Below are 26,223 nucleotides of genomic sequence, written 5' to 3'. Positions count from 1 at the left end.
ATTGAAAGGGAACAGACTGAAGCTAGGAAGACAAGTTTGATGGCCATCATCCAGACAAGAGGCGACCAGAGACTGATCCAGGGTAGAACAATAAAAGTAATATAATAGCTAACCTTTTCTTGTTCCTGTGATGTCTGAGGCACATTACCAAGCATGCTACCCACTTTCTCTTACCTGGCAACAAAACTCCTATGAAGCAGGTGCTAGCCTCGTTCTCATACACAGATGAGGAAACTGAGGTCCTGAGTAGTAAAGGTCATGGGGGCAGTCTGTGGCAGAGTCAGGGCTTACACTCTTTACCTTCACATGAATGCTGAGAAACAGTAGAACTAACAGAACTTGTCAAGTTCAAAGTTGGAGGCAGTGCTGGAGGGAAGACTGGGAAGGGAAAAAATGCTCGGGGCCAAGAAAAGATCCTTGTGGGGAAAGAGGGAAGACACTGCACACCCCTGGGGGAGCAGTGATAGGTCTTCTTTGTGGGGGTATCAGAACTGGGTAGCTGCACACCTCACACAGTTCCCTCAGTGAAAGGGTTAACAGCTTTTTCCGCCACCCCCAACCCAAGCAGGTTCCGACAGACTGTGGAAAGCTACAGGACAGTCTGACAAACAACCAGCCTCAGGAGTCCCCAGCCGGGTAAACTCACACAGAGGACACTTGCTGGATTCGGACTCTGAGGGTGAAGCTGGGGAGAAGAGGCAGAGAAAAGTCACTGGCTAGCATCTTCAGAGCGAGCTCAAGGGATGGGCACAGGTGCAAGTCTGCTCCTATTTGGGGTGGCTTGGCGGGTCCATCTCATGGCAGACACCGTCAGTGCCCATCCTCATCCTTGGCACTCCTTCCTGGCACAACTTCCATCTATTGACCAGGGCTTTGGAGTGGCTCAGCTCCCATGGAAGTGCAGCCCTCGGCCAGTGACTGAGAGGAGGCTGTGGTCCCCTCGCACCTCAGTTAGGGTAATCAGGGGGGCGTGTTCTCCACTGTCTGCCGTTCCTTGTGCAGTGAAGCTCCAGCCACCCTGCGCACAGTGGGTAACTGGCCTCACCACACAGCCCTTATTGTCTGACTCCCTCCTCTGCCTCCCTCTTCAGGGTGCTTCCCGGCATCATCCCCCAAAGGGAGCATAGGCCCTGAACTCCTTGTCTCAGGGTCACCTTCTGGGGGAGCCCTGTCTGAGACACGCATCTTGGCCACAGGAGCTCCTCTGGTACAGATCCAAGAAGGAAACTGGCTCCTCAAACTGTGGAACAGGCTGCAGATCTGGGCCCCTAGAGGCAGAAGCTTTTGGGCTTTAAGGTCAGGTTTTTTGTTAAACTTGAAACTCCTATCTGGAATCTCTGTACTATACCAGAGGCAGGGTTAGGTGGGGGGAATGATAGATAGAGGGAATATAAAAAACTTCCCTCTGGAGAGCACTTATTCTTATGTCTTGAGGCATGATAAACAGCAGGTCTTATATGGAGGTTCTCCAGGGAACAGAATTGCCAGGAAACTACTGACAAAGATCCAAACCACTGGGCACCAACACTTAAAATACATGGGGTATTTTGTGATAAATTAGAGTACTTAATTGACTATTTTATCCAGATTGATTTGCTGAATACATGGTAAAGACTAGTTCTTTAAGCTAGGGCATGTGATAAATCCAAATAGCAGTACCTCATGGCTTACTATGTTTTTGAACTTTTACTTTTCACAGAAAAAAACTACTACAAAATTTCAAATAGTGAACACTTAAGTACTGCATACAAATTGTGACCGCTGGAAAAATCATCTCAGAGGAACACATAAATAAAATTTATTTTCCATCTAACAAAATAAGTTAAAAAACATAGACAGTGGATGGAGTGAACCAAGTAATAGATAAGTAAGACAAAGAGGAGCATACAGCAGGCTACAGGTGTCTGTCCTCCATGGGTTAATGTTAGGAATGTAAGTCACGTGCATGCTCTCTGCCATCACTGTTTGGGGCTCTTCATAAGGCCAAATTTCCTACTGTTTGCTCCAAAGTTCATTCCCCAAGCTCCTTCCGTATTGCACTGGGTTCAGGATATGAGCCACAGAGACAGAAGATCAATGCATGTCACCTCTTGCTCTGTGGATGTCTATGAGGGACTGGAGTCTCTGAATTCTGCATCTTGAATTTTAGAAAGGGACCTAATTTGCATCATAATAATGGTAGGTTATATCTATTCAATCTGCGCCTCAGAAGCAGAACTGGATACCAGGATTCCAGTGTAAGCCCTTCAGCTGGAAGAGGAGGGGGGCAGGTCCCAAAAAGCACCAACAGACAAGCAGAAAAATGAGCTGGGGAAGAGGGGCAGCTGATCAAGGTGTCATCAAGCAGGGTCCTGGATAGGCACCTAGAGCTTATTCCTGCTCTGGCCAAGTCTTGGGAGAAGGTGGAACCTGTGTTTCATACAGCCCAACTGGGGCGTGAGGGAGCGGAGTTATTTACCAGTCAACCCCACTCCATCTGAGGGCTACTTCTGGGCTGTCCTGCATTCTGGTAGAATGGGCTCAGAGTTGCGGGGACTGGGAGTTGGGAGGTGGGCAGGCACACAAGTTGCAAGTGTAAGGGGGTAGAGGTAGGGTATCATCTATGCAGTGCCAGACACTCTGCCAAGAGCTTGGCACACCTGCCTTCATGTATTCCTCAGAGCAAGCTGATGAGGCAGGCAGGTGCTGAATCTATCTCCAGGGACAGAGGAGGAAACTGAGGCAAGGCAAGGCAAAGCAACTTGCCTGTGGCTATGCAGCTAATCAGTGCCAGAGCCAGGACAGGAACTCATTTGGATTTCATTCCCAGAGCGTGCTCTAACCCATGTTCATGCTATGTATCCAGCTCAGGGGTCCTGGGGAATTAACCTCCCAGCAAGGACCTAATGGTTAAACCAGGGCCTTCTGAAGGGAGTCCCAGGAGCAAGGAGGGGAGGGAATAACTTAGGATCTATTGAAACATAATAATTTACTCTCTTTGTGCTAATCCTCTCTGGACGCCAGTTTTAGCTCTGTGTTGACACTGACAAATTAAGGACATGCTCAGCACTTTTCCAAGAGTAAACAGCAAATTCCACAAGCTCTTCTAATCATTCTCCTCTTGCAGGGTGAAATCCCTTAACTAAACACGTCTGCCCAGCGAATGAACCGCTGCTGGGACCTTGCTGATCAGATCATGCAGGTTCCTTTAAATTTCAACCCCCCTCCCTCACAGTAGCCTGTCTCCCAGCGCCCTGGGCCTGGCCAAATGCCAGCTACACAGAGGCCTCCCTTATGTCCCGTCTGGCTGCTCACAGGGACGGCGCTGTCTCTGAATGGATCTGGCTCTGGTCCCATGACAGGTGTTTGTAACAGGTTAATCACAGGCGAGCCGCCCTTGGAGGGCTGTAGGATGGGGAGAAGGTGAAGATTAAAACCCTACCATTTACTGAGCACCTACTGTGCACTTCCACTGGACAGATATGGAAAGTGAGGCCAGACATTCTGTGACTTGGTCCAAAGCAAAGCCTGTGGGTGACATACCAGTGTTCTCACTCCTAATCTCAGTGTCCTTCCTCCTCAGCGAACATCCCGTTCTCCCCTGGCAATGTCTTCCCTGCATCCTGTTTGAACTGCTAAATCCAGGCTAGCCCTGAAGAGGACAGAGTAAGGGAACATCACCCCTTTGCAGGTGACCTTTTTTCCTGACCATCTCTGCTTCTTGATTTCAAGCTGACAACATGGAAAAAAAAAAAAAAAAAAAAGGAAGAAAGGTGCTGAATCAGAACCCATCTGAAGGCCTTCTAGGGCAGTCCCTTGTCACAAGTGGCTATTTAAATATATGTTCATTAACATGAAATAAAACAAAGAATAAGTCCCTCAGTCATGCTAACCACACTTCGAGTGCTCAACAACCACACACAGGTCAGCAGCTGCCCCTACTGGACCGCATAGACAGAGAACATTTCCACCAGCATGGAAAGTTCTATTAGATAGGGCTGGTCTGTAAAAGCTGACTTGAATTTCAGAGCCATAAAAGCAAGGAGACAGACTCGGAGAGACAAAAGTCACCCCCGGGGTGGAGGTAGACCATGAGCTTTGACACACAAAGCCGCCTCTTCAGGGGCTGGCGTGATGTGTGGGTAGTGGAAAGGGCCTTCTCCACCTCCCGCTGGTACCCTGGCCCTTCTTCCCCCGAATAACTGGCCGTTGCATCAAATAGTTTATTCTCTGGCTCTTAACGAAAGCAGTCTGGGCCCCGGGGAGAGGAGCACATCAGAGGAACTACTCCAGATATTAAAATTAAATGGCAGAGAGAACTAGAAGCTCAAGCCACAAGGAAATGACATCCTTTGGAAAGGCTCCTTCCAGATGGCTTCCTCCTCCAAGACTGACAGGGGAACCAAAGTCTGAGAGGAGTAAGGGAGCCCTTCCCACCCAGGATGTGGGCTCTCCCCAGAAAGGACCCCCACCCAGCCTTTCCAAGAACATATCCCAATTAGCCTTTGCTTACACTCTGGGTGGAGGGGGTTTGTTGGGGGTTGGGGTCAGAGAGCCCAGACTCCTCCTTTGGGAGCTGCTCCATCCTCTGTACCTCCAGAAGTCTGGTGTTTTAATCATGCTGACTGGTTAGGACCTGACCCAGGAGAGGTCAACCCATAAGCCCGCTGGTAACCCATGGTCAGGGAGGAAAAAAATGAGGGACAAAGAGGCCAGTATGGGAACAGAGATGGTGTGGCAAGGGACGGTGGGATGGAGATATTAGTCATCCTGACACTCAAGTTGGCTGGGAGCACTGGGAATACAGCAACATCAAGGCAATATGGAACAGACCTAGAAAAACCACAATTCCAGAGGGAGGCTGGTATTTGAATAGTCCGCCCTTCCTCACATCCCATCACTTTTCAACACCTCTATCCCCAGGGCCTTGACCAATGCCAACTGGTTTCCCCTGCCACTTTGTGGAGAGCAATGATGTCTTAATAGAACCATGAGACAAAAATGAGCAAACTCTTGAGTTTAAAAAGCAGATTGATCTGGGAATAAGAATTTGGAGGCAGGCTCACAGAGCAGGTTCCCCTAAATTCCCAGACCAGATTTAAAAGTCCCTGGGCTACATGAGGAGGAAAGAAATATAATCAGGAGCTGGGGGCTTGGGAAGACCCCCACATTCAGGATCCAGCCCCAGACACCATCATACAAGGATGCCACAGGGATTGACATTAATGGTCCTCACTGCCAGTCCTGGAGAACCTCCACATTGTGGAAGCCCCGGCTTGATGACCCAGCACAAAAATACTGCCTGTACTTCTGAAATATTGCATCCTGTGTACAGCCCACCTCTTCTGAATACACATGAGCCCCTAAAATAGGCACTGGATATTGGGGAGCAGTAAAGATGTAGATGTAGATGAGGGAGTCCCCACCACTGGACAAAGTGGGCCTCAGGCAAATGGCCAGGGGACCTCCCAGTGACCAATGCATTAGGTTTGCTGCCTTGGAAAGCTTCCTGTAGCCCAGATGGTGGTTGCCCGAACACTCCACAGAGAATGAAGTCCCTTCTGTGTGCACAGAGTTGACGCCCAAGTTTCCTGTGGGGCTTCTCCAAGCATATCCATGTTTTAGCATATGAAGATGGACATCAGAAACATTCTCACTGCTGTTTCTTTCCTGGGCTGGTCCATGAATGGGTCTGAGTTGCTGCACCAGTTAAAGAGCCCAACTGCCTGCCGGACTCACTTAGCAGGAATTTGCCTTCATAAGGGCTATTCCTTCATTTCCAGGAGTGCTATACTTTATACTACCTCACACACACGCATATAGAAATACCTGTCTGCCGGAAGAGAGAAATTACATTAAAAATGTGAAAAGAAGGCTTGAACTTAGGAAGACTACTTTTGAAAGCTGACAAGGTACATGGAGGGTATTTATTTCTGCAATGGAAGTTAACTTACTAAGGACAGATTTGTTTCGAGAAAGAATTTCAAATATTGATTATTTAAAGCTTCTTTTACTAGACGAGAAAATGTATACCTTGGCTTACAATCTCCAAGATTCAACTACCTACCAACAGGAGAATTAGCAAATTTTACAAGATATTTATAAATCACAAACAAACCATGATCCTAGAAAATTATTCACTGGCTTCTCTATTTAGGGCAGGCTCCATGAGTTTATAGGGTGCAACTTTCCTCACTGACAGAGAATCTTGCTTTTAGTGTCTCAATACTAGAACAGATTGGCTACAAAAGCAGGTCCTAAAACAAGTGTGTTTTCTTGGGGATATTCACTGTTGACAAAGTTATTACACCAATAATGAATTTCCACACTGGTAAGGAACCCATACATGAAGAACAGTCAGAAGGAATAGAAATATTTCTTGTAGGGCAATCCCAGGATTTAGCGTTTTTGAAATCCACAAAACCAGAAAGATCCAAGGAAAAATTGAAGCTAAAGCATTTGGAAAATTTAATCAGAAATGGCTATCTGGGGGCACCTGGGTGGCTTAATTGGTTGAGCGTCCAACTCTTGATTTTGGTTCAGGTCATGGCCTCACGGTTGTGAGATGAAGCCCTGCATCGGGCTCTGAACTGGCTATGGAGCCTGCTTAAGATTCTCTCTCTCTCTCTCTCTCTCTCTCTCTCTCTCTCTCTCTCTCCCTCTACCCCTCTGCTCCCTTCTGTCTCTCTCTCAAAAAAAAAAAAAAAAAAGGAAAATGGCTGTTTGATTTCCATGAAGCTCCCACAAAAGAGGAAATTATCTGCATGAAAGAAAAGAAAAAGAGAAGCACGTTGTGATAGCTAAGATTTAAAAGATTGTTTTGGGGTGTCCTCAGAACCATCCATTTCCACAGACCAGGAACCAACTGTGGCTGAAGGCTATGGGCTTTATGGGGCCCCACACGTAAAGCAAACCCATGGGGCCCAAGTGGAATGGGGAAGTTTGAATTTGAGCACAAATGCAAAGTTCAGTCAGGTTTCAGATTAAGATCTGAAAGGACTGGGCTCCCTGGTCTAAATCCAAAACGACAGTCAGTGAATCCCAATGAAAGGACGGGCCCGTGGCCCTCAACCTGAGGTAGGCTGAAGTGACAGGGCACACCTCTGGGACCCTCACCTCACTGGATGGGCAGACATTGCTCTTCAGGTGCTTACAGGCATCTGAGTGATGTTCAGTTCCCCACACCCTTTCTCGACCTTCCTCCCCAGGCCTTCAGTATTCTCAGGATACCTGGGACTCTGAGACCCCTGTCCAAATGGCCCTGAGCCTTTCTCTCTGGCCTGCTGGGGTCTTTGTCACCTGACTAGAGTGCAGGCCACACTGGGTCCTCTCTGGCCGTGCCTAACCCTACTCCCTAGGCAAGGAGGGATGACGAGATCAGGAATCTGCTTCCTCCCACTTCCAACTCTGCAGCGGAGTCACCTCGTGGCGCCTCCAGGTGCTGCTCCCCCCACAACCTTCCCTGTCCTTCATTTCTGTTCACTCCAGACCCCCTGTACTCTTGAGTCTCTACATCTTTGATCACGGATTTCCCTTTCCTGCCTGGAGTCCCTTTTCTCCCATCGTCGGAAAATGCCAACCTACTCCAGCTCAACTGCGCCTCCCGACACTGGACGTGGACTTCTCTGTGCTCCTAAAGCACGTGGCACAGAGCATGGGCAGCACTTAGCATGGCAGGGGTTGTCCATAACGGGGTCCCCCCACAAGACAATGGCTCTGTTCAGGGTGAAGCTGTATCTTGGGGTTCTGGAGGGGTCCAGCCCAGCACTACTGCATACAGGGGCTCAGAAGTGCTTTCCAGGTGGCTGAGAGCAGGAAATCTACACTCAGCTCCCTGCAGCTTCGACTCATGTAATCATCTGGCCACCAAAATACCACAGGTCGGCCCTGGTGGTGTTTCTCTTCATATCCAGTGATGTTCATCTAACAATTCCTGTGCATTTTAAGTGTACCAGGTACCATGGTACGTGAAGGGGATAAAAAGAATCTTGCATTCCTGTGCTGAACTGTGCAATTTTGTTGTTCAATGCACCAGACACTGTACAAAAGGCTTCTTCATAAGGTTTACATCCTTATATTCTTGTGGGTAGGAAAACATAAAATTTGGCCCTTGACCTCAGGGAGGGCACCAGCAGGCCCGCTGTATCATATGCCTCTGACGCATAGAAGAGGTCCTCCTCATCCAAGCCTGGCTCCACCCCGCATGACATGCATGTGTGTGTGGACACCCCCGGCAGCAAGTTCAAGCTTCTCTACCTGGGTCTCTTCCCTCCAAGTGGCAGATCTGAGGAGGAGGCCCACACAGGCTTCAGCAGCAGGCACAGGCCATTTGAGCAGAGAATTCTGAACATCCATGTGCCTAGAGCAGGGTCATTAAGGGGTGGATGCTGACCTTGGCCCCTGGACTCCTTGCCGCTGTGATTTCTACAATGCAGGGCCCAGGGCAGGAGCTAACTGTAGTATTAGATACCAAGGGTGACAAAGCGCTAACCTGCAGGCCTGTGTCCACTCTTGCAAGGGAGTGTGTAAGGGGGATTTATCTGTTTTTGTCCTGTTTTGTCTTCATGCCCTCCCTGGGAATTGTATGATCATGGAGACAGAGGCCTTATGGGTAACCCCTGGCTCATGAAGAACAAGGTAAATGCACTCAGCTCTGCCTTTAGTTGGATTCAGAGGACCTGCGAGGGGAGATGGGGAGAAGGACTCTGCCAGCTGCAGGTGACGACACTGCCCTGGGAGGATGGACATTCGCACTGTTTGTGCCAAGAGTGGAAATCTCATGCCTCTGACTTTGAGGCATATGGGTGTTAATGGCTACAGGGGAATTCTGCATCGAACTCAGTGACTGGGGATCCTCAGCCTTGAGACAGGGGAGCCTCCTCGGTGCCTAAGGAGGCACCTGGCATCCATTTTAATTGCTCTGTGCATTTGACTCTTCTGAAAGGTAGGGAGGATTGCAAAGAGTCTACTTTCTCTGGCATTTTTAGAGAATGTCTTTGCTAAAAAAAGACTTCTCATGACTTTTCTTCAAGAAAAGGGTTCTGGGTGGGGGGGGGGCAAGTGGGGAAAGACCTGAAGAGTTGATTGCTTTCACCATAAAGGGAGTCAGGCTTAGGACAGCTTCTGGGTCCAGAGAGGCTAAATATCTTGTCAGAAGTCACACACAAAGCAAGGACAGCAGAGCTGGGCTCCAGTCTGACTCCAGAGTCCAGGGGGTGCCCACTAGCCTTCTCCAGGTGTGGACTGAAAAGTAAGGTCTTTGTTCCCTCCCCTTGAGTCATGGTGGGTTTGTAACTTGCAAGACAGTCTGGTGGAAATGGTGTGTGTGACTTCCAAGGCTAGGGCATTAAAGGCCATGGGGTTTCCTCCTTCTCCAAGCCCTGGGCCACACAGAGCCATGCTGCGGAGGCCACACAGAGGTGCTGTGGTCAACATCCCAGCTGAGCCAGTCCTTTGGCCACCCCAGCCTGGACACCAGACATGAGAATGGAGAAACCCTCTTGGGAAGAGTCCTCCAGCACCAGGGGCTCTGGCCCCAGCCAGAAGCGTGGCTGCCAGCCATGTGAATTACTCCATCTCAGGCCCAGATCCTGTGGTACGACATTCCCTCCATGCCCTTTCTGAACTACTGACTCACAGAACGCATGAGCAACTAGGACGGTTATTGAGTATGTCAGTAAATTTGGAGAATTTGTTTCACAGCTGTAAATAAGCAAAATGGAATCAAGAGCATTCAGGGGGAGAATGCATAGGGACAGGAAAGCACGGTGACATACCTAGTCCAGAATTTGGCCTGTGTCTTTCTGATTCTGGGGCCACTCTTAGATAGATTTTCACACACACAGCCTCCCCAAACTCTCCAAGTGGGGACAAGGAAAACCGAAGGCCTTCAATCCACTGGGTCTACTGAGGAAGAATTAGGGCGGTGGTGTCCATTAAGAACCAGAACACACTCTTATAGATCGCCTACTATACGCCAGATGCTACACCAGTGCCATTATATCTAATCCATTACCATTAGTTTAACAACTACTTTGTCCCTACCAGGTGCCAGAAACAGATCTGAGAATGAAGCCACGTATAAAACAAAGTCGCAGTTCTCCTGGAGCTTACGTGTGAGTGAGGTTGATGGGCAATAAACAAACAATAATAACATATTATGTCTGATAGTGATCAGTGGTATGGAGGAAAAAGAAAGCCTGGTAAGAGGAAAGACAATGGCCTTTTAGAAAGGCTGGATAGGAAAGGGTTCCCAAGAGGGTGACATTTGAGCAGAGAGAGAAGCAAGGTTAAATTGCAGAGAGCAAGTCTGGTTGCCCTCAGAGCCCATGGTTTGGGCTCTGATATCAAGGAAAGAATACATACAGTGTCTTCCAGCTTCCGAATCTGTGGCCTCCTATAGAGGGCACATTTAGAGCCAGTCCTCCACAGGCCTCAGGGGACGTGCACCATGTATGCAACTTACTGTCCACCCACCACCAGCCAGGCCTCCCCTCTGGACCTCCAGGCAGAGCCCCAAGAGGGGTACTTACGCAGAGCACGTGGAGAACCACCGCCCCCTGTCTTCGATCCTCGTTGGTGAAGATGTCATTGGGGAATTCGTGCAGGGCTAAAGAATGGAGAGAGAAAACCAGCTCAGAACAGATGACAATGTTTTCAGTGCTGGAGTTCTGGGATGGCATCACCAGCCCTCGTTTTCATATGGAATCAATGAACTTGGATGAAAAAAAAATTACATCTTTATGTTCACACATCTCTTATCTGGAATTGAGTGTTTCCTTCAGATAAGAAGGTAGGCAGCAAACCACAGGAATGTGAGAAGCACCGGGGACTCTGCCCCCAACAGATATTTTCATGATACATTATACTATTATAGTCAAAGAAGCTCTCACTCATCACTTCAACATCTGGGTAGTTTGTAGATGGCCCCTTGTGATTTAGAGGGTTAATGAGGAAATACAGCAGCTACCTTCATGCAAGTTTTATTTCCTAATACTCCAACAATTTCATTTCAGTATGATCAGTTTCCTTCTGTAAGCATATATATTTTATCACATGCATTGAAAAATGTTTTCCTGAGCAGAGGTCTGTAGGTGTCACTGCATCACCAAGGGGGCCCATGACACATAGAGCATTACAGCCCCTGCTCTAAATTGGTCCTCATTCCCCGCCATGACTGCCTTGGTTTGCCCGGGCCTTGGACCGGTTACAACTTTCTCCCTGCTTTCTCATTCCCTTTTCAAACTTGACCCACATTTGCCACTGCTGAACTGGACCATCAAGCACAGAGCAGCTCATGCCCCTCTCCCTGCTTCCAAAACTTCCCTGCTAGGAGATAAAAGCCCCAGTCTGTACACTGGCAGTTCCAAGCTGGTCTTGGCTGCTTCCCACGTGAGCTTTCTTCCCTTCTCCCGCCTTCTTACCTTTTGAGTGAATGTACTCATTCACTCAAACAATGACTGTGCAGGTACTGCACGCCAGGCTGTGCACAACAATTAGACAGCCAGCTTTGTCACATGGGCTCTCATACTCCCACCAGACAGGATAGGCTGCTGTTCCTTGAGCACACCTTGCGTTTGCTTTCTTTTTCTATCTTTATCTGCACAGATGATACCATTAGTCCGGGCTATCCCCACCCCCAACTGCTCACCCTCTCTCCTTCCTCTCATAAAATCCAATCAGCATCATGGCCAGGGCCTTCATAAGCCTCTCCTCTCTGGAGGATGTTATCAGATCAGGCTCCGTGGGAAACTGTGCACACCACACTGCCCTCGGCATCGTCTTCAGCAAATGCGGCTGGCTGATGCAAGTGACCTTTCTCTCAGAGCTCCACAAGCTCTCAGTCCTTCTCTAGCTCACAGGTAGAGAAATCATCACCAATCGATGGGAAAGATGTACAACGTGACACCTGCTTGCTGCTGGTCTTATTCTGGGTTTCCCAAAAAGTAGACTCTCAGTCAAGGGTTTCGGGGTGCATAGTTTGTTTGGAGGTGACTCCTGTACACGCTGTGAATGAGGAAGGTGATGAGACCAGGGAAGGAGGGGAGCCCAAAATGGTGACATTAATGAGCAAGCGGTGACTTCTCAGGACACCTGGGACCCAGTCCTGCTATAGACCTGGCTTGTTGAGACTGTGGCTTGTTGGCCAGGGGGTTTGCCCAAGACACAAGCCTTTAACTATCCCTTGAAAAAGTTCTCTCTGCTTCTAGGGTAGCACTGGATAAGCACATCGTGCAACTCTTGGCCAGTTGTCCAATCCTTCATGTGATGAAATGGGGGAGGCGAGGAAAGACAGGGATGTCATGATCCCCCTGAGTGATTTTCTAAACTAAAGCTGTTCCAAACAGGTTGCACTGAGTCCTCCTGATCAATGAATGGGAAAATGAGAGCAAGCCTGGAGGATTTCACCTTGAAGACCAAATGACACTACAATCTGGAAATTACCATGAGGGGACAAGGGTTCACAGATTAAGCCTGAAGTTCATCCATCTGGCCCTGGGCATTGCAAAGCCTCTAGCCACTCTACTGAGAGGCCTCTGTTCTAGCATCTTCCCTCTACAGGCCTAATGCCCCTGGCTAGCATGCTCTTGTCCAGTGAGCAGAGCTGGATGAAGCCCTCCAGCCTGATGAGAAATGCCTCTACTTCCTGAAACCTCTCTGTTGGCAACAGTGCCCACACAGGCTGGACCTGCAGAGACCTGGATTTTGCAGTCCCAAGTCATTTTTTTTAATGTTTATTTATTTATTTTGAGAGAGAGAGAGAGAGAGAGAGAGAGAGAGAGAGAGAGACAGAGACAGAGACAGAGAGATGGAGAGGAAGGGGCAGAGAGAGAGGGAAAGAGAATTCAAAGCAGGCTCTGCATGGTCAGTGTGGAGCCCACGTGGGGTTTGATACCATGAACCCCGAGACCATGACCTGAGTTGAAATCAAGAGCTGGACACTTAACCAACAGAGTTGTCCAGGCATCCCAGCCCCCACTCATTTCTTGTCTGTCCTTCCTTCCCCACCCTCTGGCTCTCCCTGTGCACATAGGATGTCTTACACTCTTAAGAGATGCTTTCTAATGCTTTTCTCTTTTGAACTGAACTTTCAATGCAAGTGAATAAATTATAGTCCAAATAACCATCCCAAGGCTTTCACATTTCCGTCCCCTCCCCATGTTGTTCAGTGTGGATTGGAAATCATGAGAAATGTCCTTTTCTGTCCACCTCCTAAACCTAGGAAATTGACAACTTCCACAGGCCACCACTGGTGGGTAGGGGCACAAAGTTAAGGAGAGGAAAGGCCCTGCAGGGCAGGCCTCTCCCACACCCCTCTCAGCACCCAGGGCCAGAGACTTTCCAGCACTGACTGATCCCCATGTTTACCTGGACTTGCCCAGACATTGTGTCCCAATCTCTGGTTCTGAAGAAACAACAACTACCTTCGCATCTGATGTTCCTTTGTTTTGTACAGACATTTAAGTGCCCTTGGGAGGTGGGGCTTGGGATGGGCTGGCTGGTGATGGACTGAGATGGGCTGATGAAGGCTCTGGTGGGCAGTGGCCATGACAAACCTGGGCAGAATGACACATTCACTGAGCACCTGCTCCTGGCAAGAACTATGCCTTGTACTTTACACCCACTATCCATTTTTGTCCTCCCAGAAAGCTATTATTGCCATTTTATAGACAAGGAACCCAAGGGACAGAGGATTAGATTCCAACTCGAAGACCCACAGCTGGAAAGCTGCAGAGCAGGGCCACCCACACAGCAAATGCAGGCCTGGTAACACCCCTCTCTGCTGTTATCCAGCTACTGGCATCTATTTGCAATCTCACTCTGCTAGGTGGCCTCTTCCTTCATGGGACTTCCTCCAAGTAGGGGGTCTGACCAGATCCATATTCTGCCACCACACACCAGAGGGAAAAGCTAGGCTTCTTTTTTTTCCTTTACATTTCTCTATGTAGTTGCAAATGGGGCTTTTCCACACTGGCCAGTTCAGGGTTTAAATGTGCCATCCTATTGCCCTTCTGCCCCCAGAGGACGAGAGACAGGACTAGTATGCTAAGTTACTGTATGGATCACAACAGCTATTACCCTCGAGAAACTTTAGCCACCTGTGATGGGTGCCTTGTAAAGCAATCATGCGTAGGGACCACTTATCATCAATGAGGAGTAGAGGTGGGTACAGACGTAGGACTGAGGGGTGTTCCATCACTGACATGTTGAAGCCAGCTACTTCTTTACTTCCTGCCCTTCAGGCTTCCTATATGAGGAGTAATGTGGTTTTGAGCAAAAATGGGGCTAAGGGCAGCATGTGAGGGAGTGAAGACACTGGAGAGTTCCCACCAGTCTGCATCTACAAGGTGTCCACACTTGTGCCGGCTCTGGCCTCCCTGCTTCTCTGCTGCTTTATCCATGAGCTAACCCAGGGCCCACGGTATGACTCGATCAAGGGTACCACGTCAGTAAGTGATACACTGTGTTTTGAGTCCTGGCATTTTCCTTGGCACTCAACAAACAGCAAGTGGATGTGTAATGACCATGAATGAATGGACCCACTAGGCTTCATGTTTTGGTTGGGGAAGGGTCTTGGCAGAAGTCTAGATGCCCAGTCAACCCTGGGACCTGGCTAGAGCTCTTGGAGAAGACTGTGCTGGACGCTGTGTCCTTGGATAAGGTGACCCACAGAGCCCAGTGCTGGCTCAGGAAGGGCTGAGGCGCTGTCCGAAGTCCTGGCCAAGCAGGCCACTGTCAGACTTCCTCATGAATCTGGATGTGGCTGGCTGGTCAGCGGCAGAAATAAGGATGGGTGTGATGAGAGGCAGTGGGAAAGGCAGAAAAGAGTCAATTCAAACAACAAACAACAAACAACAACAAAATTCTTAATTGGTGGTTCACAGCAATGTGGAAAAAATAACCAGGGTAAGTATTCTCCCAGGAAGCTTCTCCTGACATGGGTCCCTCTCTGGCTATTTATTCACTATTGTGCATCCACGAAAACATGTACTGGGCTGGTGATGAGATATAATAGTGATTTCAAAGAGCTAGCACACATTTTTTTTAAGTAGCAGTGATTTCAAAGAGCTAACACACACCCAACACAGCCCAACACAGGGCTTGAACTCAAAACTGTGAGATCAAGACCTGAGCTGAGATCAAGAGTCAGACGCTTAACTGATTGAGCCACCTAGGCACCCCAAGCTCGTGCACAATTTGCAAAGAATACATAGATTTTATTTTACTCTTATAGCTGCATTGTCTTTTGACAAAAGACACAAGAAAAGATTTCTTTGAAAATCTGAGCTGGAAGCCCGGGATCTCCTCTTTACCTCCATGCAATGAGCCTTCCTTCATAGTCACATATGCCTATATCTGAGGCTGTCTCAGGAGCCGACCCTGAGACAAAGATATGAATGCCAGCAGTTTATTTGGGAAGTGATCCCATGATGGGACAGGAGGGAGATAAGTCAGAGAAGGGGCTGATAAAGTAGGCTCAGACTTGCTGGGGCCCCTGTGAGAGATAGTGTAGAATATGCCTCAGCATTGTCCATGGATGGTCATCCATCACTGTTGAAGGCTGCCCTAAACACTTTAGGGCTGAACCTTAACTTTTCTCAGCTCTACACTGGCCAAGTCAGTGTGTTCATGGTACCAGAGAAGGCCCTAGACAGAGTCACATGTGCATCAAGAAACCATCTGCATGTATGGTGTGGTGATGCCCAGTGTCTGCTCCAGCCTGAACGTCCCATCCCTATGATCCTCCAAGCATCTCTTGTGTAGAAACTAGAAAAGAAGAGGGAGTCTGCAAGAGTAGGAATGAGAGACCATGACTTGCTCGTGCACCACTGGCATCAGCACACAGCAGTGGGGTGTCGGGTGGAGGTAGCAGAAGAGAGGCTCTGTGCATAGGCATAAAGGCCCAGATAGACTATTCTGGGACTTGCATTCTGAATCCAGCATGGTAAGGCCCAAACATTAAGATTTCAACTATAGTTACCTGCATTGTAACGTGTTCTTGTATTAAGCATTGATTCCACCATGTTAGAGGCTTCTTTGTTTCATTTGCAAAGGACATTACCAGATGACCTTGGCTGTAGAGAACATGACTCAGGGACAGCCCTGTCACCAGACCCACTAAGGCAGCAGCTTTGTTTGAGGGAAGCTCTTAATGTTTACTAACAATCTCATCAGCCTCTACTTATGCACTATAGACACACTATTATCTCACCAAGTATTGCTTGCTGTGGTTCTAAAGCAGTTTGGTATGACTATTTTAATGTTAATAAGGAAGGGGTCAGCCTGGGGACAAGGAAAGGATCCTCAGTTGGGCATCTGGAAATGAATGGCTCAGTCCTAGCACTCTTCACAGTGTGCCTTTTGGCAGTGTGTGTTTTAGCCTTTCGGGGCCTCGATTTGCCTATTGGCCATCTGAACAACGGCCTGCAATCCCTCTTCACTGCTCCCTCCATATTAAGCTCAGAGTATGGTTAGTGCACATAGCAGGTGTCTTAATAAGTGTTAGCAGGATGAAGAATGCCAAAGAAAGCAGACCCTAGGCACTGACTGGGATGGAGCACATCAGCCTTGTCCAGCTGGCCCAATGGGTTAAGAAAAGAGCAGCCAGCAGCAGCTGAGCTGGCTTCCGTGAGGCCGAGCAAACTCCCCACCTGGCCGGCACAGACTCTGAAGCCCCAAACACACCTGAGAAATGGTATTTTCAGAACAGCTGAAGCTGTCCAAGACAAGAGTATACAGAGACAGGGTGGCACAGTGGACTAGAAGGCTCTGCCCAGTACTTCTTGGCCTCAGTTTCCTCATCTATAAAGCAAGGTGTGGCTGCTAGTGCCTCCTGCAGAGCTAATGGCAGTGCTGATGTCATCCCATCTGCCTTCCATTTGGGTGTATTTCCTCCCACCCAAATCCAAAGAACCAAGGGCATGTCTTAGTCAAGGTGGGAACTGGTGGGTCGGCCATCTTTGGGACTCTAACATTTTCCTTGGGCTGTTGGTTAGATTTTGCATAAGGGCCCAGGGTAGAGAATCAGATCTGGGTCTGGGTTCAGATCCCACCTACATCACTCACAGGTCATCCTTTCCTCTCTCAGAGCCCCATTTCCTTCATCTGTAAAATGGGTATGTAAATGCCAGTCCTGCAGGGTGGCTGGGAAACAGTGCAGGCAACATATATGACATACCTCTCACCATCTTCCTAGGCCACCTATCGCTGTTCTTCGCAATTATAGCAATGATGGGATGTTGGTCTGGCCTTGGGCCAAGGACACATTTTTCCCTGGTCTTAGTAGCAAAAACCATCTACTGCCAATTCCTGCCTGCTTTGTGCTGGCATCTGTTTCTCCAGGACAGTGTACAGTCCAAGGGAGCTTCATGAATGCATATGCCTCTAGGTACATGCTTCCGTGTTGAGGCTCTGCTGGAGCAAAATGGCCCATGTGGTGTGCTGGGAATAGCTACGCATCCCGTGGAGGGTTCCTTCGAATACCTTCAAAATCCTTAAAGTCTCTTTCTGTTCCTCTCTTTCTCTCCCCCAGTTTTCCTTTCAGTACATCTTGCCAGCCTGGGGGAGCCAGCAAAGATAAGCAGTGCTGTTCCCATAGAAACCACAGAGCCCTGACCGGAGTAGATTCCCCTTACCAAGGCAACAGCAGTCAGCCGACCTGCTTCTCCTGGCTGCTTTCCTGAGGCCCGAGTTTGATGAGTCCAAATGGAGCTTTGCAAAGGATGGGGAGTATTCTCTGTTTCGTTTGGGGGAAAAGATGCAGCAGAAACATTCATGGCATCTGGAGACATATGGATATTATGTGGATCAAATGGAGCCACCAAAGAAGATCCAAAACCACAGCTACCTTAACACGTCGAGTGAAAGGAATCTGGGCCGCTGCAACCATCAGAACACTAGTCTCTCATCCCAGGGCTTTTTCATGACAAACTACCTATCTTGATTGGCCTCTCATGGGATGCCTCAAGAATTTAGGGTCCTGACATCTCTCTGGGTGCTCCGTCCCATAAAGCCTATTCTGCTCCCTCTTCCCCTGGAACATTGGGAGAACACTGTCAGCCAGCTGTAGTAATAACTGGCTTCCCATGGAGCCTTCCAGACTCATTTTGTGGACCCCTTATCCTGTGCAAGTACCCAACAAGTGGTTTTCCAACCAAACTGCAGTCACTTGCTGCCTGAGTGTACCTTTGATTCCTATACTGTGAGCTCCCTGTGGACAGGAACCCTGCATTTTTCTCTCTCTGGGACCAGCATCCACTGGGCCAGGGTCCACGAAAGAGAAAGATAAATACCAAGTGAAGACAAGTGCAAATAAAATTATTATTTTTTTTCCTCAACGTTTTTATTTTTATTTTTGGGACAGAGAGAGACAGAGCATGAACGGGGGAGGGGCAGAGAGAGAGGGAGACACAGAATCGGAAACAGGCTCCAGGCTCCGAGCCATCAGCCCAGAGCCTGACGCGGGGCTCGAACTCATGGACCGCGAGATCGTGACCTGGCTGAAGTCGGACGCTTAACCGACTGCGCCACCCAGGCGCCCCAAGTGTAAATAAAATTAAAGGGACATTTCTCCCGGGGGATGGGTTTAGTATAAACACAAGACAGAATTACTAAGAAATGACATTGGGAGAAACTGTTCAGTAAAACTCCCAGCAACTGGGAGTGGCTACTCAGGCTGTTCACAAATGCCCTGTCTCTCCTTGTTGAGAGACCTGGAAGGAACATACTTCTAGGTTCCCTTTAAGGTAGGTGGGGCCATGCAGCTTTCTTTGGTCAATGAAATGGGAGCAAATGGCCACTGTCACACTTCCAGGCAGGCTTTAACAGCCAGTATCTGATTCACCACTTTGCATTTTCTTGCACATAAGTCAGGATGCATCTTCTATCAGTTTGTGTCCCTGAGCAACTGATATCAGAATCCCACCTTACTGCTACTCACATTTATACATGTAGTGTGAGTAAAAAAATAACATGTTTATTCTCTTAGCCACTGAGATGTGGGGCTATTTGTCACCCAGCATAGCCAAGCCTGCTGTGAGTAATACAATAGCTAATATGGTGCTCGGCATCCCCACTGCATTCTCTACGTGAGGGCTCGCCTCAGCAATTTTTGGTTTCTTTGGTCTTCTCCACTAGACTGGGGGTAGGCAATTGAGGTTGGGGGAAATTTATTCTTCTCTTCTCTGTAACCCCAGTGCCTCGCTAGGTGCCTGGCACAGATCACTCATTTAATTAAGAGTGTTTGTTGATTAAATGAACACACATGTCATAACTGAAGGCCCTGGGACAAAATTATCCACAAAAGAATGTGTGTGAAAATGGATATATTCTCAACTTAACTTTCTAAATATTTAGTCTCTGGAAAAGTTTCAGAGACATTTTGGTGCCTTCCTCTTGCACTCAGTGAGGTTCAGCGAGCCACAAAAGTACAGAGGGGGTGGGATGTATATGGCAATGGGAGGGTGCAGAGTGTCCCAGAGAACTGCAAGTTGCTTTGAGGTCATCTTCGGAATCTGTGTCTCAACAACACTGGAAAATGTATTAACAAATCAATCATTTAGCCCTTAGCATGCTCTGGGCCAGGTACCATACTCAACCCTAGTTATACAAAAGCACTGAGGAGTCCCAAGTTGAGTGGACCAAAGTGTAGGTTGGGGGCCAGGAAACACTCAGCTCTCTCTGCAATCATCCCAATATTTAAGGATGGAACTAATCTTTATCGAATACTGTAAATACATATTTATCATTTTGCATAGTTTATACAATTGGAATCTTTATCCTCGATTTACAGATAAGTAAACCAAGACCAAAAGAAGGCAAGTAATCAGCTCAAGTTCACACAGACAGTACTAGAGGAATTGAGATCATGATTGGGGTCTGACTTTCTAGCATGTTGATTTTTCTGTGTTAGCAAGGGCAAATTGATCTTTTTTTCCTTGACTTTCAAGGGCACAACTTCTTCCCTTTGAAAGCCAGAAACAAAGTGTGGATTTAAAGGATTGATGCATGCATAGAAAGAAGACTGTGAACAGGTCATGGTAACCAAGAGCCTCCAAGTGGGACCATCAAATTGTCAATCAAAAAGATGCTACCAAGCAAATTTGCTGAGAAAGATTGTTTCAGCCAAGGCCTATGTGGTGATATTTGTTTACTACAGGCAGACAGGGTTTTGTAAGAGCCTGAAGGCCTAGACCTGAAGCCCTCCTTCACCACTTATGAATCCTGTGGCCTTGGGGGAAGTTCCTTGGCTTTTTCAATCTTAATTTCTTAATGTGCAAAATGGCAGGATGAAAACAATACCAGTTTATGTAATTATTATGAGGATTAACTGTGATGCTATTTACAAAACATGTAGTGCCTAGAATCAGGCAAGTAATTATCACAAATGATAGCTCCATTTACCTTATTAAATAGCAGAGAGGGAGACATATGGAAGGGGTTTTTCCCAAGACGTCAATGCCTTGCCTACACTCCAGGGGTCCTACCACTTTTATGCAAAGCAGCTACTAACACCTGCATTTCTTGGCCTGAGGACTTTTTCCAAAGCTGAGATAGGGTTCTCTGCCCAGCCACTACATGCTAAAGGATTAATACTGCTCTTTCCCCCAGGCAAAGCCCTCACCAAAGTCTGATGACAGATAGGTGTATAAACACCCCAGCTCCCTCACCATCTGGGTAGGAGAACTCTCATGTGTGTCCTGCACCATTTGTTAGCATTCACAGCAGGATTAAACTCCAGTTGCTCACCGTGAAAACTGGCTTTATAACTCTCTTTTGATTGGCTGCCTTCCCTTCCCGTCTCACTTCTTGACTCTCCTCCCTGGATCATTTCCCAAATAAACTTGTACTCGAATCTGCCTAAGGACCTACTACTGATGAACCCATATTTAGACAAGGGAAGCTAAGAATTTTGCACTTTTTCACCTCTCCATTTCAACAAGGGTTAGTTTTTCCAGCAGAGGGCTCATCCATATTCAATAGTGAATTCCCACCCCCCGCCCCCAATAATGGCAACAGTTATCAATGGTCTTATTTCTATGCATTTACATGGAAACGATGCATCCTGCTTTGTTGACAGCAGTGCAGAAACACCCAGCCCCCAAATGCAGGTTGGAAGACTGTCTGCCCCTTTTTGATGGTGCTGAAGTTGATCCAACACACCCATGAGAAGCTCCTTGATTTCCACTTCAGAGGTCTTTTTCTCATATCCATATTGGCAGAAGATTTAAAAAAAATCATCCCACAAGCTTTTCTCCTGGAAGGGAACAGACATTCTTTGCAACTAAAGAACCCCAATCATTAGTTACCATAGACTTTTGGCCTGGCAAGGCACTGAAATGTAATTTGACGAACTGGAAACATATTTCTTTATCAATAATAAAAAGCCATGGCATCAGTGTCATTCATGTCTCCCAGCCAGTAGCTACTGTGGAAAACACAGTGATCCCGTGACTAATGTAGTGTTCTCAGGCCACAAACATGGCAACACATAGGAGGAGGCCTATCTATAGGGACAAGAGCCTACAACCTGTATATGTTGCTCATGTGGGATTACCATGGCTGTGTCGGTAATGAATCCTCATTAGAAGATATGGGAAATTTATGGTAAATAGCCCTGTGGTGTTCATGCATTTCACGAACTGCTCTGTTCTTCGAAATGGCCCTTGGTGCCAATGTCAGAGAATGTGTGGATGGATGAACTGGGGTCTGACACAGGCGTTGAATGTCTCATGCTCTCATGTCTCTTTACTGATCCAGAGAAATTCAGACCAACAAGCTGATGTGCACAGAAACCCACTAAATAGCTCCTTAAGAAGATGCACATTGTTAAAAGAAATGCCCATTCCTCCTCAGCACCTTTGGAGGGGATGAGGGTGGATGAAAAAATTTTACTAGGAAAAGTGCAATTAAAACAGTTCTTTTGGGATATAATAACTTCCCATAGGAACCTACATTAGAAATTTCAGACTTCATGCATTTATTTCACAGAAGAGACTGAAGACTCCAAAATCAGTGATGTTTTTGAAAAAAAAATGTTACCCCATCAAATTGCAGAGCTAGAAGTAACCTTTAGTGTTCTATTGGTCTACAGATGGAAAGGTAATAACAGAAGGATTTGGTGAGAAGCACAGTTAAAGTTTTCCTTCTGTTTTCCCTTTCAATAGCTATTTTTTTCACGTCACCAAGATGATACTCCATGATCATCAATTTCAGGGACAGAAAATAGATCTCCTCTCACGTGTTCATCAGTTGACTAGTAATGGCTGACTATTAGGCTGAGTCTTAGATGGGGTTCAGTGTGGCAGATGATCTTGATCTATTTACAATGTCTGTCATGGTTATGGGAACAGGAGTAGGGGCATGTATGCTTCTTATTTCCCTTCACTGAAACTTTGCTGACAAAGTCCTAAAATGAAAGAATAACTAGCACTCCTTGCTCCTGGTAAAAATGATTACTGCCATAATTTCCTTTGTTCTGCACCTCTTTTTGAGTATCACCTATTTAAATTATGTTGGGGGAATTAGAAATATCTCTTTTTTTAAAGTTTGTTTTATTTATCTTGAAAGACAGAGAGAGAAAGAGAGAAAGAGAGAGAGAGAGAGAGAGAGAGAGAGAGAGAGAGAGAACGTGCAAGTGGGAGGTGGGCAGAGAGAGAAAGAGAGAATCAATCTCAAGCAGGCTCCACACCATCAGCACGGAGCTGACATGGGCTCAACCTACAAACAGTGATATCATAACCTGAGCCAAAATCAAGAGTCAGATACTCAATTGACTGAGACACCCAGGCACCCCTAGACTTCTCAATACACTCTCCCAAAAATATCAAATATATTCAAGCAGATGTATTGGGTTGTTACACACTTTTAATATAATAGCTTAAAATCTTGTCTATAATAATGAAATAAATGTCAAAAAAAACCTCACAGTTAATTGCAGGAAGAGATGTAAATAAATAGAAAAACTACTGGCTAATTCAGCTGGTAAAATACAAGCTGTATTTACTCCTCATTTAGTACTTGGCAACTTCTACCTCTCCTTGGAAGAATAATTAAGATGTTACCTGGAAGAAATCATTCTCCCTTTTATGTTACCATATATTAAATATTAGATACCTATGGTTTTGGTTCAAAACACTCAAGAATCTTCTAATTACAACTGAAACTCTTTTAAGGGTAGGGATCACTACCCTTGTTCGATCACTAAGTTTGTATATCCAAAGTCTAGATTCCAAATATGATGTCTCCATCTGAATGAAATATAAGAGAAGAATGTAATTAGTCCAAGACTAGAAGTAGTTTTCTCATATCAATTTTTCCTTCATTTCTTTTGGCCCATCATTGGGCTGTGCTGATGGAACATTATAGTTCTGAATGAAACAGACTAAATTCCTTCTGTCTTCACAATGTGCTCTGTTCTCCAAACTAGGCTTTTAAGGGTATAGATCAAGAGTAGGAACAGGGCAGATATCTTAAGAAGGCCACTGTGCTGTCTTGCAGTTAGCAGAGCAAGACTGGTTACAGTTTAGAGCAGGCAAGATTAAAGCAAAAGAATTTAGAATCTACTTGATGCGTGTCTAGTCATTTTTGATGATATATTTGACTTCACAGATGATGCACTGAGGAGACTCTGGATTCTGTTGTCTTCCCTGGAAGAGCTGAATTTGTTCTAGTAGGACAGAAGATTACTGGAAGGTAATCTCTACTGCTGGTTTTAGGCTTTTCTCTAACAAAAGTCTGTTCTGATTATGCTCTCAATCCTGGGATGTGGTCCCCATAGGATCTGAATGGAAAGTCTGAGCCATTTACCAAGCCCCTTAAAGCACTAGGGACTTCAACTCCAGAGTCTGTCTCTCCAGAGCTGGGTGGCTCTGAAATCTCTACTCAGAAATTCCACACTTTTAGCTGTTGTGGGCCCCCCTGTTGCTCGGTGTGCCCCCAAGCATAGATAGTTCAGGGGTAAGTCAAGAATGTCAAGGGAATTTCTATGTATGTTTTAGGGCTCCCTCTCCGTGAATCCTCCCTTTCTGGAATGCCCTACAATTTCTAGCTCTTCCAGGATCTAATCTCAGATTCCTCAGCCCAATAACATCACTGCTTTCCGTTCCAGCTCTATCCTTCATGCACACACTACGGAGTTTCACAGGGGGAAAGCTGACAGATGTGGTTTCCTTCTTTCAAATTTCATACTCCTTCCACACCTCGGGCAGAAAATTTACAGTAAACTCAATTTACATTAAAGGTTCAAAAAACTTGCTATTAGCCACATTAAGTTCCCCATGGAACTAATGTAGCCTGAAGTAACCATGCGGCCCAGTGGTAAATAAGGACCTGGGGAAAGTGAAGGTCAGTGGTGTAGACTGGCAAGACTTGATAAAGGGCTAGGAGGTAATCTAACTGCACACTAACTTCTATCTATAAACCAAGGATTGGACAAAGAGGGTCCTCAATACAGTAGGAGCTTAGGAAGAGATACTGCAGCATTCCACAACCCTCAACTACAAATATTTCAAGGTCAAGGCAACCTAAAAAAAACATCTGTGGCAGTTCTGATGTCTCTGACAGGTGATACCCGAAGGCTCAGAGGCAAGAATGTGTGTAAGGGGACAAATGATATTGGAAACCAGTTACCGCCAAGGGAATGAAATCATGTTCTACTTCTTTCAGAGTCTGGAGGTTCTCTTACATGTTTCCCGTAAGTGTCAAATTTTGACATTCTACATGAGGTTGGCAAATTGAAATTCACAGCAACAGAAGGTAGGTGTTTAATAAGTGCCTTTCAAGTCCAGACAAATTTGTGAAGCTTCAGAAATAGGAAAGAAAGGTAGGCAGCAAATAAAACTTCTGACTAAATCTGGCCATTACATCAAGCACATAAACATATTAGTGTTTAACTTTCTTAAAAGGGAGAAAAGGAAAATCCTGCTAAATTCCTGAATTTGTCATGAACAAAATAATAAGTACTACAATTTCTGTTCAAAGGAAAGAGGAAAGGTATAGATGGAGGAGGAGGGAGAGGTTCCACTTTGTTCTTGCCCCTGAACCCCATCATATTTCCTGTTACAAGCCAATGACCTTTCAGTCCCCTGTCAGAATTTAGGATTTTGTGTCATTGATGGCTAGCTTATGTCTTTCTAGGTGCTTGCATGTCATTGTAGGATTGTTGGACCTGAAAACACATTGAAAGAAATCCTTAGAGAAACCAGCATAATTATTTTCAGAATAAAAATAATGCAGAGGCAACACAAATCTTATGATGCGTTAACCTTAGTCATCATATCACAGAAGCCAGATGCAAAGTACATATTTACTGCATAAACCAGGACAAATCTTAAGCTTGTTTGAGAAGAGGCCAGAGAAAATGAAGACCCCTTTGCCACTCTACCATCCAAAGACTGGTTTCATATGTACTCAAAGATGCTGGTGTGCACCTCACCTGATCTGCTTGGACAGTAAGTTCGTGCAATGGGTGAGTAAAAGAACTTAATGGATTTCCAAAGGCCAGAAGAGTTCACATCATTACTTCCTTCCATCTCTTCTCATATAAGCCCTGAATTTCAGGGCATTTCATATAGATCTAAGGACAAAAGCTATGAAAATAATTCTCTTAAACATGACCCTTTTGACGTTTGAGAAACATGGTTTTGTTGTTGTTTTCAGGGAGGTATATGAATAACTTTATTATTCTAGGAGAGACGCCAATGTTTAAGTTTTCTTGTCATAGCTCAAATAAGCAGGACCAGACTGTCATGGTTATCTGCATAAAAAAAATCTCCAGTCTCCTAGGTAACAGTAATATGGGGAAACAGGCAAAGGGGCTGTTTTTCAGTCTGAAGATGGAAGCTGCAAATTCCACAGGGGTCCTGGACTGAGGAAACAAGATCCTGCCTACTTGCCTCCAAGAGGTTGGCTGTCAAGTGCCCATAGGTACAAGGGCTGGCAACAGCAGTGTTCTCTTTCCCTGAGTCTATGACACAAAAGAAAATTGACTGGCTTACTCTCAGAGATTTCCAGCAAATGGTTCTTTCCAAAGATACAGGGTTCCTTTGAGAAAGATTCAAGTACCAAAGGGACTCTGATTTCTTTATGATCACAGTTGCGTCCTGTAAAGGATAGCATGCTTTTCAGGGACACAGATGTGCACACAGATGTTCCCTTGTCAATTTCATTCAAGGATGCACAGTGCAGTGGTTACATTTGCCAGGCTGCTCTAACTCTGGCAGAGGATAACCAAGAAATATACGA

The 26,223-nt window shown here is 46.5% G+C and overlaps 1 protein-coding gene across 2 annotated transcripts in view; it reads right to left on the bottom strand.

Moving 5' to 3' along the window:
- Window positions 1-26,223, bottom strand: part of SLC24A3 (solute carrier family 24 member 3) — a 486,110-nt gene that overhangs the window by 189,927 nt on the left and 269,960 nt on the right. For both annotated transcript variants that reach the window (XM_040447820.1, XM_040447821.1), the window contains exon 3: window positions 10,512-10,588. In XM_040447820.1, the coding sequence (XP_040303754.1) occupies window positions 10,512-10,588 (77 nt within the window). The remainder of the gene's footprint in view (window positions 1-10,511; window positions 10,589-26,223) is intronic.

Source organism: Herpailurus yagouaroundi, unplaced genomic scaffold, assembly GCF_014898765.1.
Source record: "Herpailurus yagouaroundi ecotype Mexico unplaced genomic scaffold, PumYag 196, whole genome shotgun sequence".
NCBI lineage: Eukaryota > Metazoa > Chordata > Mammalia > Carnivora > Felidae > Herpailurus > Herpailurus yagouaroundi.
This window is presented reverse-complemented; position numbering and strand designations above follow the sequence as displayed.